This window comes from Stigmatopora argus, chromosome 19 (assembly GCF_051989625.1).
Source record: "Stigmatopora argus isolate UIUO_Sarg chromosome 19, RoL_Sarg_1.0, whole genome shotgun sequence".
Taxonomy (NCBI): Eukaryota; Metazoa; Chordata; class Actinopteri; order Syngnathiformes; family Syngnathidae; genus Stigmatopora; species Stigmatopora argus.
Genome location: NC_135405.1, coordinates 11,860,156 through 11,883,129, shown reverse-complemented (window position 1 = coordinate 11,883,129; position 22,974 = coordinate 11,860,156). Strand labels below are relative to the sequence as shown.

Genomic DNA, 22,974 nt, shown 5'->3' with positions numbered 1-22,974 from the left:
TTTTAGCACAAAAACTACTTTTTCTGTGTCTGTATTCTCACCCTCAATGCTGTTTTTAGCAGTCAGCAATCGAAGTAAGGTTGGTTTAGCCTAAAACTGCAATCATCGGAAAGCTTTCCATTATGTCAAATGTTTACATTCTAGCTCTAGAACACTTCCCGTTATTATCAAACCGGATTCGACCAGTCACATACAAACCCCTCAATGGTCAAACCGTTCAATACTTGAAGAAACTGATGTCATTTTATAGTCCTGTAAGGTCACTCTCCATTGCTGACCGCATTTTATTTAACGTCTCTCACACAATATTAAAAACTAAGGATGATAGAGCCTTTCGATTTGTAGCAAATCATGGAGGGCCCTGCAGACATTAAAAATGATATTAAAAAGATTTGTTAAGGCAGATTTTGCAGAGAGAACGGTTTATATTTCATCTTAAGTGTCTGTTTGTTCGGTCTGTATTGTTCATCATATAACGTACGCTGTGTAAATATACTTGACCTATTAATTAGGTCACCATTCCAAATGCTGATGTAATCCAACGTTAAGCGAAGTTATGAAGTAATAAAGTGTACCATTAACCTCTGCTAGTGAAGAAACCAAGTCATAATTTGGAAAATGGAAACAGACTAAACTCATTGGAATTCATATTGCGGCAACCCATTAAAAATAAACACTTGAAAGCGGCATTCATATTGAGAATCCGATTTCAAAATATCACTGAAGCCAATATTTAAAAGAATGTGCAAATAAGCTCTCCAGATGGAGTTTAAGTTCTTTGTGGTATGTTTGTTTGAGATTGACTGGCAAAATGAAGAGAGTATTTGTTTAAATCGCCATGACTCGAGTCTGTAAACGTCTCCTTGTACCTGTTTGCAGTGTGAAAATCAACATTATTTAATGGATGAATTCATGGAAAAACTCCATGAAGTTTTTTTTTGCAGGCTAGTAAGCGCAGCCGCACCCCGAAGCGATTGGACTCCAGCTGTTTCTACATCTTTCTCCCCTCTTTAACAGCTCCCACTTCACTTTGCTAACTAAATATATTACAGGCTATTAAAACTGCATTGGAGGAAATTGCATTTTTTTTCTTCTTAGCAAATTATCTTTGAAAAATAAGCAGTCAACATAAGAAATAAGTCGTCGTCAACGTGGATAAGTAGTCAGCATGAGTAAGTGGTAGCATGAGTAAGTGGTAGCATAATTAAGTAGGTACAAAAAATTGAGTTAAGTGGTTAGCGGCCTATGGAATTTTAGTGTAGTAAAAAATAAGTCTTGATTAAGTGCTTGAGTTGAGTATGGTGACGGGTATCGGGAAGAAACTGATCTTGAGTCTGTTTGTCTTGGCTGTTATGGTCTTGCTAGAGGGCAGCAGGTTGTTTAGTTTTTTAAAATGTATTATTATTATTATTATGAGGATACTGTTCCTATGACGAAGATAACATTGCTGGGAAATATTAGCAACGGGGGTGCCATGCCTCCAACGGAAGCGACCGAGTGACTTGTCGGTGAAAGTGCAGTTGCGAGGTGGAAAGGGGACGGCTCCCAGGATGTGATTATGCATGTACAACCTGATCTGTCAGGTTGGGCCGCTGATGTTCAGGAGCTTTATCTCCGAGATCCCAGTGATTAATGAAGCCGCCGCCGCAGCCGCCACGCGGTGCACGCGAGGCGGTGGGCGAAGGATGATCAATCTTAATGAGCTATACGCCGTCCTAGCGTTAACTATGGACCGATATAAAGCGCGGGGGCTGCTGGCGGGAGCGCTTCGCTTTTAAAATGCGATAACGAGGACGGACGAGGGGAAGCGGGTGGCGGCTTTTTGTATTTGACGAAGTCCCATGCACTTTTTTTTTGCTGCGTTGGGGCGGAGATGTACTAGAAACTTCTGGACGGAAGCTATGCTTATCTTAACTAAAGATAGAGTGCTAACGGATAGGAATAGGCATAAAAAAATACATTTTTCGGACTATAAGTCGCACTAGCCAAAGAATTCACAATGATGAGCAAAAAACTGGTCTATAAGTTCCATTTTCGTTGGGGCGTAGATGTACTAGAAACTTCTGGACGGAAGCCACGCTTATTTTAACTAAAGAAACAGTGCTAACGAATAAGAATGACCATGATTTATTTTTTATTATTCGGACTATAAGTCGCACTAGCCAAAGAATTCACAATGACAAGCAAAAAAACTGGTCTATAAGTTCCATTTTTGTTGGGGCGTAGATGTACTAGAAACTTCTGGACGGAAACCATGCTTATCTTAACTAAAGATAGAGTGCTAACGAATAGGAATAGGCATAAAAAATAAATAAAAAATTCGGACTATAAGTCGCACTAGCCAAAGAATTCACAGTGACGAGCAAAAAAAAATGGTCTTTAAGTTCAATTTTTGAGGAGGATTTTATTTATTTTTATTTAACTATAGCCTAAGAATTAGAGTGAAAACAAAATAAAACACCTGAGTATAAGTCGCAGGCTCGCCAAACAACGAAAAAAGTGCAGAAAATTCAGTAATAATCAATGGTTAAAATTGACACGCAAACATAACTCTTTCTTTAAGAGGCTAAAATAATTACTATCTAGGGATTGTTAAGCATTCTGCTCATTATCACTGTGGAGTGATGTATAAGAGCAACTACACGGATAATGGTGGCGCGAAAGCACCACCGCACCGAATCCATTTGCCACCCTGTCAGCAACTCCCGCGTGTGCATATTTTACACCACATCTGTCTCAGTTCCACTCAAGCTGGCGTACAATTTTTCCCAGGCTTCAACACAGGAAACAAAACTGGCGAGCGAGAAGAAAATAGCGGACGAGCTTTAATGAAGCCTGCCGTGATTAATGGACTTGGCGAGCCTATCGCTAAACGACTCGCGACGACTCACTGGAAGTCCTTTGCGTCTTCTGAAATTTAAATGACGAGCGACGTCTCACAAATATTGCTGAGGCATGTTTAGCTTGGCGCTCGCTAGGAATTTACCATCAGATAAGATTCGACACTCACGCGAAGCTAATGCTAATGGTCACATCGACTCACTATGTATGTAGCATTTTGAGTTTTTGGATCATTTCAAAATATGTACGCCGTATAACAACTATTGGATGGGATTTTTCAAGTACTGTATTTTCACGACTATAAGGCGCACCGCATTATAAGGCGCACCCTCAACGAATGACACATTTTAATTTTTTTCCATATATAAAGCACACTGGATTATAAGGCGCTCTGTCTATTTTGGAGAAAATGTAAGACTTTTAAGTGGGCCTTACAGTCATGAAAATGTTTTTTTTTTGCAAAACCGATCCCGTTTTACCCATTTCGGCTCTCGGTCACTGCTAGCTCACGAAAACGTTCACATGTTTGCGTTTTCACTATATAAATATAGCGTGTCGGCAAGCAATGTACATCTACAGAATCTTGAATTTAGTGCTTACTGATTGGATTAGACTTTTAAGTACGCCCTATGTGAATAAATGTGCCGTGTTGCATTTGTACGTTTTTAAAAAAATCTAATTGCTTAATAAGGGGAATTGCAATCATTTACAAGGGGAGTAATTGGCCGAGGTTGCCAGGTATACAATCAGTTTTTTTTGTTTGTTTGCTATGCTCACCGCAAAGAAAAGTAATCCGCAGTAAACGAGTAAGTCTGACTGAATTTTAAGATACACAATTGGATGAGAAACCGCCGCGTTGATCTTAACTCGGCGGGGCATCTTAATTGCGTTCACAGGGGGCGCCGGTTGCTTCGCTGATAAGGTCTGATGTGAACTGACTGGAAGATGAACTCCCAGGGCAGGCGGGGATCCCGCGTGTCGCCACGCGTCGCCGCCCGTGGTTGCCTAAAGTGAGCCCATTGGCTCCTCGGGTGAGTTGATTTAATTTATTTCTGTGGGCAGAGGACCAATTGGGGGCCGGCGAGGGGTAAGCAAACGTTCAGTGTCTGATCGGAATCTTGTTTTGCAAAATGGACACGTCAAAACACAATAAAAGAGTGCTCTGGGTTGAAAATGGACAGATTTGGGGGGGTAGGCAAGCAATGAAAAGAATATGGAGGAGAATATTTCTGTCGAGAGATGAAAAATTGATGTTGGACAAGTTTGGAGAAAGAGCAAATGGGGCTTTAGTGTTTAAAATGGACTTATTCGATTTATACCCAAGTCATTTAAAATGGATGTCCGCCTACCTAGAACAACCTCCGCTTCATATAACTTTAAATCAAGTAATATAACGACCTTTATATCGTACTATTATGAATTTAATCCTGTGATATTACAACGTACGATTTAATTTTCATAGTATTACGACTTTTACCTCGTAATATTACAATAATAGCCTTCCATCTGGTAATATTGTGACTTTAATCTAATATTTGGACGCTCCTATTTATTTATTTTCCGGCAACTGAAATCACGTCAATGAGAAAACATATTTACCAATCCCTCGCAGCCCAAAAAAAAGAAGCCCACATTTCCTGATTTACGTTCTTTTTAAGTAGTTAAAGGCATTTATATCAATCCAATTGCCGAGCACGTCCTTGCTGAGCTCAACACTTGCTTCCCCGCGACTGACATTCATCAGGACGCGAGCATTGATTTGAACGAGGCGCTCGATAGACCCGGTCGGGCTGGCCGACTCGGCCTATGGCCCGCGTTCTTTACGAGACCTTTAATCAACTATGTCAGTCACCGACTCTCGCCGCCGCGGAGTGCGTCCGGGCCAGCTGCGCCCGTTATTTGAGTTCAATGGAGGAAGGAAAAAAAAAAAAAAGCCAACGTAAAGAGGAGGGGAAGCGCACGCTGTCGACAGACGGGTATTACCAGGAGTGCCTGCTGTGGGCGGCGAAACAAGGTGTGCAAAATTATAGAGCGGCGACTGAAACATCACAGCGGGAGAGGAAGTTAAAAGTGCACACAAAGCAGACGGCACGCCGCCGTTTCCCTTTTGCGCGTTTCAATGCAATTCATTCAGAATGTGTCCATGGCGTTCCGTAAAATTGACATCACATCAGTGACATAAGCAAATAATGGCGATAGGCTATGAATGTATGCTGCAGATTAAAAAAAGATAATAAATTATGGTCCTACCTCAAATAACGCAAGCATAAATTAGCTACAAGTGTTTCTTTTGCATAGTAAAGACATCATTCTAAAAAATAATAATAATAATTATGGACCTACCTCAAATAACTCACGCATAAAGTAGCTATAAGTGTATGAGTCGTTTTTTTGCATAGTAAAGACAGCATTGTAATTTTTAGTTTAAACTACAGTGGTCCCTTGATTATCGCGACTTCACTTATCACGAATTTACGTAACGTGATTTTTTTTGCTATTATTTTTATTTATTTTTTAAAGTTCATAAATGTGAAAATCCACGCTGAAATTCATAAGTGGACGCCACTCTTGCTACTAGGACTAAGCCCTGAAGGAAAAAAAATGGTAGTTATACATTAACCGTGATATTTGAGGGATTACTGTACTCGAATTTTGCGCTACTTTTACTTCAGTGGTTATTTTACAGAATTTACAGTTGTAAAATAAACCAAAAAGTGCAAAACACACTTAATCATCAGATTTCCATTGAGTCATATGACTCCTGCTATACTATACCTTAAATCAGGTCGTCAGTTTCAACTACGCAGAGGCAAAACATTACAAAAAATATTTTTACTTTATAGTTTGTATAGTTTTGTTTCTTTTGTTTCTTTTTAAATACGTTGACAGGATTTGATCCCTTTCAGACGCATTGCATACGGCATGGCATGTTTGCCTGACAATTGGACACGAGAGTGGCTAACGTGACTCGGGCGCGTATCGACAGACGTGCACACGGAGAATAAAACGTGCTCATTGAAGCAGAGCGAAGACAAATTGCTGCCTTTGAAGCAAAGCGGGATCAAAAGACCAGGCGCAATTTCTGCCACTGTCTTGTTTGCGCCTTGTCATCTGACAAAATATCCCCACCCAGAAGCAAACACACTTAGCGGCCCGTTGGATCAGGATGCCGTCGGCATCAGTCCGCCTCGCCATCAAATGCCAAAAACGCTCCAACCTTCCCGCCGACGTGTCCTTGGGCGAGGAACTTGTTAAGAGACGACGACAACACTCGAGAGGACGTCTCAGCTCTTTGCCAAGCAATCACTTGAAAACGTCAGCGACCAGTCATTGCGGATCTTATCCTGTGAACTGTACTATCGGATAGCCTAAGCTACGTATTTAGCATTTTGGGAGCTACATTTAACGCAAAAAAATAATTAGTCGGAAACACGTTGAAGACAGTTCGCTAAAATTTCAAGACGGCAATTTGACTACACTGTAAAAACCGGAAAATCTTATTGGTTGTGTTTACGAACTATTTTAACCCGACGTAAATGTAATCGTGGATTAGATTAAAGTTTATTCATACTGTACTGGGGGAAATTCACTTTGTTATCGTCGCAAGAAGGTGAAAATAAATAATCTTATAGCCGGAATCTAAAAAAGTAAATAATCTTGATTTTCAGTTTTGAGAGAATTTGGCAGCCAATCAGGTAACTGGATTAGATTAGATTAAACTTTATTCATACTGTACAGTGAAAATTCACTTTGTTGTCATCGCAAGAAGGTGAAAATAAATAATTTTATAGCCGGAATCTAAAAAAATCTTGATTTTCAGTTTTGAGAGAATTTGGCAGCCAACCAGGTAACTGGATTAGATTAGATTAAACTTTATTCATACCGTACTGGGGAAATTCACTTTGTTGTCATCGCAAGAAGGTGAAAATTAATAATTTTATAGCTGGAATCTAAAAAAAAATAATAATCTTGAGTTTCAGTTTTGAGAGAATTTGGCAGCCAATCAGGTAACTGGAGTACATTTTACGAAAAAAGGTTGACTTCAAACTACAAAAGGTACCTGAAGTCTACTTTACTTCAAATGTTGAGTTTTTTTTCTTAAAAATGTAGGTGAAATTGCTTGACGTAAACTTTCGAGTCTATCTTTAACTTTTTAATCACTGCTCTCATAATTTTTTTTAAGTCTTTGAACCGGTGGACTTGTTCTGACCTCTCAGTTTTGCAGGTTTATTGATATTTTACCATTCTAGCAGATGTTAAACGGCGCTGCCATTTGGGTTAATTGAGTGAAAATGTAATAATTGCAAAAGATGGTTCCGTTCCTCCAGGCGGCAGGCTTCCGCGGACAAATTCCGGTTTTGCGACGCCGTAACAACCGTCAAACTATAACGTTCTGGGCCTCTTAGTAGGAGGTCAACGCCGCCGTGCGCGTATAGGCTTAATGGATCGTGACAGCCTATTCAACATGCCGGAGGCAGCAAAAATTCTCATTTTATAGAGCCAAGAATCCTGTCTAATTATCCGTTTGCAATTCTACCTACAGTCTCATTTCAATGTAGCGCAGGCAGGCCGCAAAATAATTGCTTTTCTGCAATCTACGAGTTCATTTGCCTTTGTTTTATTGATCGCAATGAGTCGGGGATGTGGCGGGGGGGGTCGGCGGCGTGCGTGGGGGGGTGAAAACAATCTAATCCTAAATGAAAAGCTTCATTAAATGTGAAAATTGTACCGGGAATTGCGAACATCTGTTTCTGACACGTCCCTCCGTCATAAACTCCAAGGTCGAAACAAGACGGCAGATTCAACGAGCGGGCCGTGAATCAACGTTGTTGACGATGGCGGTGGGTTTTGGGATTGGGGGGGTGTCGGTAAATAGTCGCAGATAGTTGGAGTGGATTCGCATCGTTGGCTAAAGTTAGCTTGCTTCTTGAGAGGACTCAATTAGAAGCAGTTGAAGCCAATTCACCGTTGGATTAGCCTTTATATTACCGTATTTTCACGACTATAAGGCACACTTAAGTCTTAAATTTTCTCCAAAATAGACAGGGCGCCTTATAATCCAGTGTGCTTTATATATGGAAAAAAATATTTAAATATGTCATTCATCGAGGGTGCGCCTTATAATGCAGTGCGCCTTATAGTCGTGAAAATACGGTACATAATCGTGTGGCATCTTTAAAGTGCTGTAGAAAATAAACTATTTCACCAAGGCTAGAGTCTGGGCTTGAACCCTTGATTTTAGAACTGTCAGGCTAAAACCACCCATCCACTATGCTGCCCTTTACTAATTTAAGGAAAAAAATAATGGCAAATTAGTCTTTCCAAACTCAAAGTTGCCCAGATCTTGGTTCTTATGAGGGTATAAGCATATTAGTCCAGTCCTCTGTTAATAAGTGTAATGCTTAAAATATAAAAACGTTATCATTTCAATTTGCATTTGAAACAAATTGAGGAAAAAAAACTATTTTAATCGCGAGTTAACTATCGATCGCAATTAAAAACTTGCCTGACAGCACTAACATACATGCACATATATATATATGGGCTTGAACCCTTGATTTCAGAACTTTCAGGCTAAAACCACTCATCCACTATGCTGCCCTTTAATAAATTTAGGGGAAAAAATGGCAAATTTGTCTTTGCAAACTCAAAGTTGCCCAGATCTTGGTTCTTATGAGGGTTTAATATGTGGAAAGCTTAAAATATAAATAGTTTTTGATGAAATCGCGAAAAAAACTATTTTAATCGCGAGTTAACTATTGATCGCAATTAAAAACTGACAGCGCTAACATACATGTATATATACGGTAATTTTAAGTTGCAGGCTCGGTCAAACTAAGAAAATAGTGAGAAAAATACGGTAATTGAAGACAAAATCTTGCATTGCTAATAAAACCCGATCAAAAAGGCTCTTCCACGATCTTCGAGCTAACCACTAAATTTAGCCTCTCGCAAAATACGGTAATTGAAGACAAAATCTTGCATTGCTAATAAAACCCGATCAAAAAGGCTCTTCCACGATCTTCGAGCTAACCGCTAAATTTAGCCTCTCACATTTCTTACCTTTGGGATGTCCCGGATCGCTGAACTCGTACTTCCCCATCCCGACCGTGCGAAGCATTTGCACGCCGTTGAGGGCCTCCTGATTGTCGGCGGTGGCGGCGGCCGCGGCGTGGACAGCGGCGCCTTGTCCATTGGTCAGCTGGATGAGCCCCGGGTGTTGGGCGCTCAGGTGCCCGTTGCCCATCAAGCCGTGCGGGGGCGCGTGGACCATGTGGTTGGACGGCGCCGTGGCGTAAAGCGGCTGGCCCGGCAGGCTCATCACCATGGCGGGCGGCTGCGGGGTGGACTGAGGCGTCAGCTGGAAGTGAGCCGTCATGAGGGGGTGCTGATGATGGGGCGGCGGCACCGACGTCACCCCGATGATGGGCGACTGCGCCGTTACGCTGTGATTGTAAGAGGGCAGATGAGGGAGCGCGTAGGTGTGGGGAAGGAGGCTAGGCTGGCTGACGGCGGGGACCGGCGCCACCCAGGCGGGACCTGCAACGACGAAAACAGGAACAAAAACATTCAAGACATTATTTTCTATTTTCTCCGCCGTCGGTTTAGGTGGATTTCTCCGATCAGAAACGTGGGCTGATTAGCGGCAATTTTTTAGTAAGTCGTCGACAAAGCTGGGAACGCCAGCTGACAGCGAAGGGTTTGAAGTCGGCTATTAAACGATCAAATGGGATGAGAGGCGAGCGTCGGGAGAAGACTCCAAATTGACTGAAACGCAAGCGCTGCTTCGGTGGGAGGACGCGGGTGGCGAATCAGAGGGGGAATAAAACATTTTGTTTCATACATGCACTCACCGTGTTATTCAGTCCTTCTAAACGTAGCAGGTACAATATTTTTAACTTCAAAAAAATAATTTGCAGTCTCTCCAACGGCAAATTCTTTAGTATTTAGCTTGCTTTAGTCTGTCGTTGGAAAAAAACATGTCATCTTTGTCGCTATTTTGCATCCTCTTATGTAACGTTTCCCAACTCGGCAGCAGAAAAATACTCCTGGACACGAGATGAAATAATGTATACATAATTAAAAAGTACAATGACTATAATGGATATTAACATGTACTGTTTACACAGTCTATATTCATATTAATGACCCCCTAACTGCACTTGGTGTTCATTGAACTAATTTCAATGTGAATTATCATGCATAAATACATGCGTTAGGTGGATTATAATTCATACAAACATAAAAAAAAACTGCAATTTCTCATATATAGTATGCATTCTTTTTTGGACCATGAAATTAAGGTTCTGTGGACATTTAGTTATGAAAAAAAGTACTTTGCATACAAATCTGCCATGTTTGTGAAGTATATTGGCCATTAGTGTTGTTCATTTTGGGGCTTTTACATCATTTTCTAGTATTTGACTTTATTCTACTAACTGTTAAGGGTTTAGAAAACAGGAATATTTTTCCCTCCCTTATGTTTAATTAACCCCGTGTAAGATCAACATGATGATGAGAGTCAGCACATGGAATGTGCTTTTAAAGCCACAGTGGACTGTGTGTTTTTCCGCACACTCGGAGCCAATCATTTCCTAGCCTGAGGCGCTCGGGGCGTTGGGAAGACAACTATATTGCACCTAAATGATGCCTCCTTGCCATAGTATGCCTCCCTGCCACCTGCTAAAAATAAGCGAGCGATGAGTCAAAGGGCCAAAGTCTAAATGGCACTTAAAAAAGAAAAGAAAGACAGAAAAGGAGACATTGGCAATATTCATGATGCTGGAGGTGCTGATGGAGAAGTCACAAGTCAGTCAGGTAACGGGTACTGTCCTGAATTTCCATATAGATCTACACATGCATCTATATAGATACATATACACATGCATCTATATAGATACATATACACATGCATCTATATAGATACATATACACATGCATCTATATAGATACATATGCACATGCATCTATATAGATACATATGCACATGCATCTATATAGATACATATGCACATGCATCTATATACATATGCACATGCATCTATATACATACATATACACATGCATCTATATACATACATATACACATGCATCTATATACACATGTATCTATTTACATACATATACACATGCATCTATATAGATACATATACACATGCATCTATATACATACATATACACATGCATATATATACATATACACATGCATATATATACATATACACATGCATATATATACATATACACATGCATATATATACATATACACATGCATATATACACATATACACATGCATATATACACATATACACATGCATATATACACATATACACATGCATATATACACATATACACATGCATATATATACCTATACACATGCATATATATACATATACACATGCATATATATACATATACACATGCATATATATACATATACACATGCATATATATACACATATACACATGCATATATATACATATACACATGCATATATATACATATACACATGCATATATATACATATACACATGCATATATATATATATACACATGCATATATATACATATACACATGCATATATATACATATACACATGCATATATATACATATACACATGCATATATATACATATACACATGCATATATATACATATACACATGCATATATATACATATACACATGCATATATATACATATACACATGCATATATATACATATACACATGCATATATATACATATACACATGCATATATATACATATACACATGCATATATATACATATACACATGCATATATATACATACATATACAAACATACACATGCATATATATACATACACATACATATATACATACATATACACATACACATGCATATATCTATACATATATACACACTTATTTATATATGTATATATATATATATACATACACATATACATGCATATATACATGCATATATACATGCATCTATATATACATATAAACACATACATACACATACATGCGTACATATATTCACACACACACTGATTGACGTCCAATTGGTTTGAAGTCGGATCGAGCTAAGCAAAAACTACGGCCCAGGCGACCCAAGGGGTGCCGTAAAGTTGCAAGTTGTGTGTCGGACACGGCAACCCAAGGACTCGCCGTACATTTTGCACTTGACGGCGCTTTTGACAAGGCCTGTGAAGACCACTAATGTGCTTTTCCCGCATGTACGATTTTGACAGTTTCATAATCATATGCGCCATTAGTCCGCCGCGAGAAAAAGCCCGCTGAATTTGCCGAGGACTTACCCGTAGCCTCGCCGTCTCGATGCTGCTTGCTAGGCGGCTCGTCCGTGTCCCAGGGCGTCAGCTGATTGATGGGCGTCTGTCCCCACCTCACGCCCGGAGTGAGCAGCAGGCCCGGGCTTTGGTTGTCCCCGGGAGACACCTGCAACCACAACAACTACTCATTAATGCTGATTATCATTAAACCGATATCATTATCATAATTGTGTCTGCGCCTGGTTATTTTTCGGCTAAATAATCGCCATTTAATGACATCCTGTTGAAGTAAAGTTAGCTGTTTCAACACTAAATCAATTACAATTCCCTGGTTTAGCTTTAGCTTCATTAACTGGAATATAAGTCCAATCTGTTTTAACAGAGAGGGCTGGCAGTGGCCATTAGCTGTAATATCAACACATAAATGCATGATAGTTGGTAATATTCTTATAGGAATTACATTTTTTTCCCCTAAAGTAAAACCATTGTTTTTTTTCTTACATAACGGCACATATTCTGGAATAAAAGATGGAATAATACAAAAAATAATACAAAGTTGCATTTTTGACAGCCACCAAATACGACATTGTTGCAATGTCATAATAATATAACATTATTCTTGTAGGATGACATTTTTATGCGTTAAAAACAAAACATGACATTCCTATTTATATAAAAGTAAAAAGACATTCCACTATTTTATAACATTGTGTCCAAACACAACCAAGTTAGAAATTCTGGCCCAAAAGATTGAGACGTCCTGCCGAATAATACATGTTAATGTGTCAAAGTCCAGCTGGCTTTGCCAAAAACAATTCTGGAAAACAGTGAGGATTTTCTTTGTCTATGAAAATAAAGTGATTCTACTTTTGCACCTGCTATGTCACAAAAAATAAAAAATGGATTTTGCGAGGACCAAATGTTATCAGGCTGGAGCAGGCTGATGTAACGCTGGCTCAATCGCTAAGGCGGACCCTGTGGGACATTTTTTTTTCTGCCCCATTTTACCCAGCGCTTGAGAATTTGGACTCTACCGATTGCCGTGGGTTTTGGAGGGTTCAGCGCCGAGGCCGGATTCCCCTCCGCTTGGCCTCGGAGTTAATAGAAAAGACCCGGATCCCCCGTGAGCGGCGCTCCGTGCGCGCCATTCCATTATCCTGACTGACCCCGCCGTGACGCGGTTTGGCTTCGGAATTCACAAGCAGCTTTGTCGTACACATCCCGACCGCTAGCATCGAGTAGGAAAACGGTGTCCAAACAACGGCGCGCTACCCACTTTTTGTCACCAAGGACGAAAATATCATTAAAAAAAGAATCTTAAATATGTCATGGAACATTTCTCAGCTTTAATATCTTATCTCCAATCCATGTAGGAAACCGTTGAATTTGAGTATTTTGTTTTATTTCAAAAATAAGCCTATGGGATGAAGACCAAAATTTCTTCGCCGACATTTTTTGACATTTTTGCTTTGTTTCGTTAGTGCGATTAAATACATATTTCTTAAAAAAAAAAAAATACAGTCTAAAGTTAACTTCCGACATTTTTTCTCAATGCAAAAAATCATTATGTATTTTACAATAGCATTAAAAGCTGTTTGGCATTGAAAAAAAATCATGTTTCACCACCAAGACAACGATAGACGACCAATCCATTTTGACTGGTACTTGCCGTTAGGTCAATACTTAAAATTACATAAAAAAACATCTTTTTTAAATTTATCTCATACCAATCGTCTATTAAAAAATAAAGTTCACCCTCGAGACTGGTACTTGCCGTTAGGTCAATACTTAAAACTACTTTAAAAACCTGCTATTTTTTTAAAATCTCATCCCAATCGTCTATTAAAAAAATTATTTGGCCCTCACATTTTAACGAAAAAAAACTTTGGACACCTTTGGATTTGGATCAAAACTGGTCGTGACAGTTTTAGTATCTGTTTAGTTTTTACGCCAAGTCATATTAAAAAAAAAATTGTAAGCAAGCATTTACACGTCAGCTTTCCCCGACAGAAGCCATAAAATAAATTGTCAATAAAAGTACCCCTAAAAGGGATCCCTGAGGAACGCCCCGCCCCCTCCCGTTGCAACAATGTTATGTTGTGGACTGAAAACTCAGTTTCACACGGGCAGACAAGTTGAATGTGTGTCCAGTCAAAAGATAAATCCCTACCGGAGCAACTCTGACAGTTGTGTGTTCGCATGTTCGCGTTCGTACGATGGGAGCCAAAGACCCCCCTGCCCCCCCCCCCCCCAAAAAAACCACAAAGACAAAGGAGTGATGGAGCGAGGGAATGAAGCCCGAGAAGATGAGCTGTCAGCTCCTTTTGTCCACTTCAAGCTGTCAACGCAAACGCTTTGCTCTGAGAACTGCTCCATTCCGGAGACTCGAGGGGGGGAGGTACGAGGGGGTGGGGGGTGAGATTCCCCGAGTATATCCAAGGTGAGGAGACGTTGCTTCCATCCCTGCGATTGGCTTTAATGAGCCGACCTCCTTTTCCCTCCGCGGCGAGGGAAAACTCATCATTAACGCTTCGAATTGACCCTCTTAGCGAGTCTAGATATACGCGGCCTCGTTAAGAGTTTACCCCAAAATACCTGAAAACAAACAGGATTGGTTGCAGACTCGGATTTGGTCAGATAGCAAATCTCAATTTAAAAAAATGGGAATTTACAGAATTCTACCGGGACAAAATACGCGTCGTCAGGTGGAAAATGTGTAGAGATTAGCCGTTTTAATTGTTTATGTGGCTTTGAACTAGCAAGTTTTCTATAATTTAACAGCAATGGTGAACTCGTGTAGTATCTGCAAGTTGCTAATTAAATAGCTAGTTAGAAAAGGTAAATGTATTCATCTTGTATTTGGGAAATTTCAGCTAGGGTGAGAATACAGACACAGCAAAATACATTTTAGACATTTTTAAAAATACCATAAAACCTAAACAAAAATAAACCAACAATCAACTAACTGACTGACCTGAGCCATTCATATCTAAAAAAAAATATTTAAAAATGTAAATATAGAATGAAATAATGGACAAGCTAAATAGCAAAATGGTTTATAGAAAATAAATAAATGTGAATTGACTGAATGTTACCGAGCAGAAAACGATGATTCATCGCGAGGAATACAAACAAGTCTGTGTCATGACTGCAAACTGTAAATACACACACTCTGATACACACACTGACAGAAGCAAGCTATTTTTTTCCATATTAAGACAAGAGACAAGCGGAAAAAAATAAAAATACGATGTAGCTGAAGCTTCTGGGATGGTGTGACGGCACCCTCTGTTGTAATTATGTTTTGGGTATCCAGCAACCTCATTAAAAATGGTTAACCTTCGATTTTAAAAGGCTATTTAATTCCATATTATGCTGAAAAGATTGAGAAATACTTGCAAAAGGGTCTCAGCAGGGTTCCTCCAAATGAACATATTGCAACAATTAACTTTAAAAAAATCTCATATTTATGCTTAAGGCGCAAAATAATAACAGGCACTAAAAAGATATTGCATTTGGAAATAAAACTTGCTCAATAAATAGTAGAATTTAAATAACGTGGGTAAATCTTTCAGGATGTAGATTTAGATAAGTTTAAACAATAAGGAATAAAATCTGCCCTCCCAAATGGAACTTGGCAAGTGATTCCATATGATTGGCCACACCTCCAACACTGATTAGCCAATCACAGAGCAGCACCGAACAAGACAATGTTCCGACTCTGGGTGTATTTAAGGGTTTTTGATGCATTTTAAAAAAAAAGGTGATATGGATATGATACTACTGGTCTTTAGTTTGAAATACGACTATATATAATAAGACTACAACTCGCGTGGCGTTATTTACGTTAAAATGCACTAGCACGTCCACAACTCGGCTCATTATCTCAGGGGAGCGACGTGTAAACAAATTTAATCAAGAGTTTATATTGCTCCCACAGTAGAAATAACACTGGTTTGTAATTGCACGTGAGGAAGAGGAGGAGGAGGAGGGTGGTGAATATGGAAGGAAATGAAATTCATGAAATCCGGCTGCACGCTACTAGCGCTTATTTCCCCATTTCTTCCTGTGAGCATGTGGCCGAAATCTGGGGGGAAATACATTTACTGTACTTTTTTTTTTTTAGATTAGAGTAAGATTCAACAACAAAAAATAAATGGCACATTTTTCGGAAGGGGGAAAAAGTAGGAAAATATTTCTTGGTCCGCAGCACATGTTGAAAATATTGATATGGGCCTCAGAGTTAGCTTAAGTTCGGCGTATTTTGAAAAAAAACTTTATAGTCTATTTAAAAAAATAAAATTGGAAGGATTTCGAGTTGAGTCTCTGAGAAAAAATAAATAAAATGGACACCCCTGACACCAAAAGATAGATTAAAAATAACATTCAATTAAAATTGGTCGCAAAAAAAAATATTAAAAGACTTTAGGTAAACTCAAAAAATACAAGGAAAGACTATGAGGAAAAAGGAGGAAGAGCATGCAAAAAATGGACACCCCCGACACCTAAAGATAGAGATTAAAAATAACATTCGATTAAAATTTGAAAAAAAAAAATTACAGCACTTTAGGTAAACTCAAAACATATAAGGAAAGACTATGAGGAAAAAGGAGGAATAGCGTTCCAAAAAAAATGGACACCCCCGACACCTAAAGATAGAGATTAAAAATAACATTCGATTAAAATTGGTCACACAAAAAATTAGCGGGCGAGGCCCCGCATTGAGCCACGGTAACGAGTCATATTCAATCTGAGTTACGGGAGAGGCTCCGTCTCCATGGCGACGCGCCGTCACCTGAATGCGAAGCCGATTAGTTCCGGGCGTCCCCCGCGTGCCGGCGTGTCCAATCTGTTGGACCGGAACGCCGCGGCGCATCACACAAAGGTGAGTAAACAATGAGAAAAAATCTAAAGCACCGTTTTTGGCGAGCACGTTAGCGGCAAAGTGGTCATATGCGGATTGATATTGGCCGCGATGACAAGCACGCTAGCGTTAGCGCCCATACTTGTGCAAATCGGAACGTGGTGGGGAAGAGTGGCAGCGGATCAACATTCGTTCAGCCCTCCCACTTCAAACGGATTGGACATCTAGCACGTCAATGGCAGCGAATAAGGTAAACTGATATCGATACAGATGGATTTATTGTCATACTTTAAGGTCGTGTATCAGATTTTGCGAGTCATTCTATGAAATATTATTGCTCTAAGCATGTCAAAAGATTATTATTATCTAAATATAATGTGCATATTTAAAAATGTAACTACTTTAAACTAAAAATCGTTCCTCTCCACTTGATATAAATCCAAAAAAACAGGTAAATGGGAGTTTTAGTCTAAGTCCTTTGTCTTGTGGCCATGGGTCCATTGTCCGCAATATTTGAGGGATTACATTATATCAGATTTTTGCAAATCAGGTCCCAAATCATAGCAAAAAATGACAACAGCTCATAAAACTTCAAAGTTGGGAAACACTTATCTCAACACATAACTTTTCTTCACCGCCATAAATGGTACCAAAGACTACTCGTCCAAAAACGACCCACGTAAAAACCTCAAAATTATTTTCAAGAAACTGCAAGATTCCAACTTTTCCGTCACCAGAGCTTTGCAACACATATCCGACGTCCACGTACGCTTTCCGGACCGACGGTCGGACACGGTGAAAAGAACCCGGTTGGCTAAAGCGTAGATGCTCTGCGGATACGCTGGCTGATTTCCAGCCCGGGGCGCGGCCGTCAAAAAATTGCGAGATTGCCGACATGCTCGAGTGGGAAAGCGGAGCTAATGTCCTCCGAGTGCTCAGACCTCTCGGCGCTCGCAAACCTTCCTTTTGTGTTCTTGTTTATACGTGAGGCGTCCCGAGGGCGACCGTGGTTCGACTCAGTCGTGGGGGGCTCCTTCGTGTCGTGGTAGGAGTTTATCGAGGGGGGTTCCCGTTGCCGTCGACGACTTTGGCGGTCCGGAAATGTCCTACGGCCTGACACCATCTCAAAGAAGACGAAGATCCATGAATCGGAGTGGAAGTCTACATTGGCCAGATTGAATTAGCCTCAACTAAAGGGGTTTTGACAGTGAAATAAACATGAACTATGGCCGAGCCATATTTATTTCATGTCAAGGTTTAGCATGACTTCAATATGGAAGATATGGAGGGGAAAAGGAAAAAATACTTATACACTAATCTTTTTCTCAACGTATTATCAATCTTTAGAAAAAAATCATATTGTAATACAAACAAAGAGTTGCAGAAATATGTTAGATTCTGATAACTGCACAGACCGAACGAAGGCTTTAAAAAAATGACTGGTTTTCAAATAAACAGACGGAAAACGGTCAAACACCATTGAGCGACTTGGTCAGGACTTGCAGACCCCTCCATCCTACTAGCACGCCGTCAACTCGCAGGCATCGGGCCAAACGAAACCCCCGCCGCGTTGACAAAAAGCCCGAAAACGCAGCTTACAAAACGTCTCCAAAGCAGATCGAGACAAGCGCGACGGCTTTTTGTTTCCCGACATGAGAGGGATTAAGCGCAAGCAATTGAAGCAAACAAAAAAAAACAGGCGTCCAATGGCGCCGTGAAAACCGCAGGCTCCGCCTATGGCGATTGCCTTTCTACAAATGTGACTAATTAGCGGCGTAATGCGGCAAAACGCAAGGATTGCATTCATCCTTGTGGAGGTTGGGAGTCAATGAAAACAACTGGCTAGCACTAAGGATAGCGTATCGTGCCACGAACTTTTTACGAGTACGCCACTCAGGTGTACGTGGAATCGGTCGTTTGCTAACAAGTACTGTTTATGACATCGCTTGAAGTCGGGAAGAAAAGGGTTCAATCACAGCAGGACTAAAGCAAGTGAAAGTGACTTCAAAGACCAAACAAAACCCAAACAACAACAACACGATCGTAATGCACCATTTATCTTGCAGAAATGACTTCAAAAAGATACTGAGGAACCAAAGAGGCTAACGAGCTAACGCCTGAACATCAAGTACCAATTTTCCCTTTATTCATCTCAGCATAATGAAAAACTTTGCAAATGTTATTTAAAACAATTGGTCAGTTTCATCCAAGTAAATAATGGACTGTAAAACTGAGTAATGCAAATATATGTAATTTTTTGTTGTTGTTGTCTTGTTGGCTAACTTTGGGAACTTTTCTTACTTCGTTACAACCGTCTCTTATCCGTCACAAAATGGTTCTGCATTTTAATTAAGATAAACCCCATTTATTGTTTCCGTCCTAAATAATGCCATGAAAACCCGGGATTTTAAATGCAATGACAAGGACCCCCATGACACAAAGCATTCCTGCGAACAAGAGAATTCTCATTTGTCCGTCTTAAAAAGCCGCTATTTTAAGGTTAAACGGTTCCTCGCCGTTCTTTCAAGTGCAAGCACCAAAATAATTTCAGAGCGGCTTCAATTCTACCTTTAAGCTTTCCATCCTGGGGGGCAACAACCGCCTCGGCCCCCCGCCAGCCCCGCTCAAAGGCGGCTTTTTATCGGACAAGATGAAGCGGTCAGCGAGACCCCCAGGGGCTCGCAGCAAGCCCGGGGGGATCCGGGTCTGACCTGGCAGAGGCGCGGTGGGGGTCTTTAGAGTGCGGCAGGTGGGGGAAAACAAACTGAGCTGTGAAAGGAGGGAGCACCGTTTTGTGTGTCTAAAACTGCGAACAATGCTAACTTTTCAAATGCTAATGCCAGTCCATACAAATGGCACAAGATATTTCAAGGTAAACGTCAAGCAAGTCCTGAAAGGCCATAGACAGCAAATTCAATTACTGTTATTTCGAGACCATACGGCGCCCCGGATTAAAAGTCTCAGTTACGGGTGTGATTTCTGTATTTAACACATTCATAAGGCGCGCCGCATTAGTGGGCGTAATGATGGTAGCAGGCATACATGCTAAAAGATACGCTAGCCTGCAGAGAGGCCGACAGAAAAAGACTGCAGAGAGTGATCAACACAGCCCAAAAGATCATCAACTTCCCCTACCTACCCTGTCCAGCTGAAGCGCAGAGAGCATCATAAAAGACAATACCCATCCTGGCTTCGACCACGTCAACCTGCCGCCCTCTGGAAGGCGCTACAGAACCATAACAGCTACGGTAGCTTGGACCACAACAGAAACAAAGTTTTTGAAGCCTATTTTTTTGGCAACGGAAACCTGGAAGCAAACAAAATCCATCATCAGTTTCTCCTGCTGAAATTTTAAGCAAGCTTTGCAGTCATTTGCATCCACGCTGGGCGAACCTCGCACGCTACAACGCTAGCCGAGTGAGCGGAAAGGATTTTATTGGGTTTAAGTATGGGTCTAAAGCAAACGTTTTTACTCGCTCAAGCATACCATTCCTCAAAGTGTCCTCACGCCGAGGGCCCGCTGAAACATGGATTTCATACATGCTTTAATCCTTTAATTTGATCGTCCAAATCCACCCTTGCTTATTCGCACTGAGTGCAGTAAATCTTGCATAGGTTGAAATGTTTCTTTTATTGGTCTGAGTGGTATTTAAGTAACACAATTTCTAGGTAAAACTGATCAATTATCAGTACGTTGACGGAACGCCATTTTAAACCGATGACCTCCCCTCGATATAAACAATAGCGACTCATGAGGCTAATTTCCCTGAATGTGACTTTGGGACAAAGTTCCCATCTCCCCAAGTTCAATTTGCTTTGCAGACACAGCACACAAACATAAATCCAGCGTCGGCGGCACGGCGTAGCGACGTAGTAAACAATCAAGATGGCCGCACTTGATATTCCGCCGCGATACATCCCACGCTTTGATGGGCTCTGATGGAGATTCCGTGTAATACCTGCTGCCGGCATTCCATTAAGACACATTTTCGCCGCAAGGCCGTGCGGAACTTTCTGTTCCACTGAGCACAACAATTTCACTTTCCCTTTCTTCTCTTCTGTTTTTTTGTGTTGACATTACTCTTTTTTATTATGAAAGGGGTGCCATCACCTCTCCCCGGATTCCAACACCGACACACATTGAGCTATAGTGATGGATCACTCGGCAAACAGTTCATCGCTAAGCGTGGTCGTTCTTGCCGCCTCAAAAGCCAATTTGTAACTGATTGAAAAGTAGAGAATAAACAAAAGTTTTCCCCCTCGCGCACTTAAGCGTCACGAGTGAAGCATCGACAGCAGAGATCAATGCAGCGCGTCGCGAGTAAAACTCATCTGGCATTGTGTTTGGTCGCACCATTGATCTTGTCCACAGACCCCATGCCGGGGCCCTCGCAACGGGGGCGCAGAAACGAGCTGCCCTCATCAACAGAGAAGCAAGCTTTACAAAATAGCTTTAGTTTACTTTGTCGGGACCTCTATGACAAGATTGACTAAAACGCTGATGAAATTTAACGGATTTAACAGTACGGGGAAAAGGCTGCGTTGTGTGACATCATGTTTAGCTAACAAAATGGCCTTAAAACTATGTTATGCGCGTTTTTGGTTTGGTGATGTCCAATCTATCGAATTCAGTAGCTTATTTAGGGAACATTAGGACTTTTTGTGTGACATCATGTTTAGCTAACAAAATGGCCTTAAAACTATGTTATGCGCGTTTTTGGTTTGGTGATGTCCAATCTATCGAATTCAGTAGCTTATTTAGGGAACATTAGAACTTTTTGTGTGACATGTTTAGCTAACAAAATGGCCTCAAAACTATGTTATGCGCGTTTTTGGTTTGGTGATGTCCAATCGATCGAATTCAGTAGCTTATTTAGGGAACATTAGGACTTTTTGTGTGACATGTTTAGCTAACAAAATAGCCTTAAAACTATGTTATGCGCGTTTTTGGTTTAGTGATGTCCAATCTATCGAATTCAGTAGCTTATTTAGGGAACATTAGGACTTTTTGTGTGACATCATGTTTAGCTAACAAAATGGCCTTAAAACTATGTTATGCGCGTTTTTGGTTTAGTGATTTCCAATCTATCGAATTCAGTAGCTTATTTAGGGAAGATTAGGACTTTTTGTGTGACATGTTTAGCTAACAAAATGGCCTTAAAACTATGTTATGCGCGTTTTTGGTCTCGTGATGTCCAATCTATCGAATTCAGTAGCTTATTTAGGGAACATTAGGAATTTAAGAGTAGACATTAAGGTTTATTTATCAAGATTCTACAAGTTTGTCCTCGGACTATTGTTTATGTTTTGCCTAACTTTCAGAAGATTAATTTTCAATTCTCCGCATGAATCCTATTATCTGGCAATTCTAGCACTCCACTGATGTTGTGCTCACTTATGCAAACAGACAACCGGATTGTCCTCCATCAATCCACAAAGCCGAGGAAGTCTTTTTCAACTTACTTTCTTCCCCCTTTGGAGGATCCCAAAAGTAAACCACCTTCACACTCTGCTGCCCGGATTTGATTTATTAGCTCCTTGCCGCCCGTCTCATCCCGTGGTGGACTAACTCGCTATTTGCATTGAATGGTGAAAATGTCAGCAAATCCTCCCCCTGAGAAGATGATCCTACCCCAAACGACCACGGGGGACAAACCTATCTTCAACGGTGTGCCCTTCAATTCTTTAGCTATTCATCACGGAACAGGTCCTTATCCGACTTTTAGGTCTTGGGTGGTCACGTTAGCGCCGGGGTTGGGTTGTAGGATCACGGGTGTCGGGTAATGGGTTCCAGCTGGAACGATTAATGGAAATGTTAACGGATCAGGATTTGGAGTTAAGGGTTTTAAGGTTTTTAAATCAATCTGCAACCTTAATACTTACAACACCTAAGGTCTGTTGGGATACATTTTAGATGTGGTCAGTTTCTGGGAGAGAGCCAACAAACTATTAGCCCGCTAATGAAAAGCGCCGCTTCCTGTTTT

General features: G+C 40.6%; 1 protein-coding gene across 10 annotated transcripts in view; it reads right to left on the bottom strand.

Annotated features, from left to right (window-relative positions):
• klhl29 (kelch like family member 29) overlaps positions 1–22,974 on the bottom strand; it is a 167,460-nt gene that overhangs the window by 79,641 nt on the left and 64,845 nt on the right. For all 10 annotated transcript variants that reach the window (XR_013296734.1, XR_013296736.1, XR_013296735.1 and 7 more), the window contains 2 exons: positions 12,154–12,292; positions 8,905–9,381 (listed from right to left, as the gene is read on the bottom strand). Coding sequence is in view for 7 of the 10 variants with exons in the window: in XM_077586484.1 (XP_077442610.1) it covers positions 8,905–9,381; positions 12,154–12,292 (616 nt within the window). In the remaining 3 variants the exon portion in view is untranslated. The remainder of the gene's footprint in view (positions 1–8,904; positions 9,382–12,153; positions 12,293–22,974) is intronic.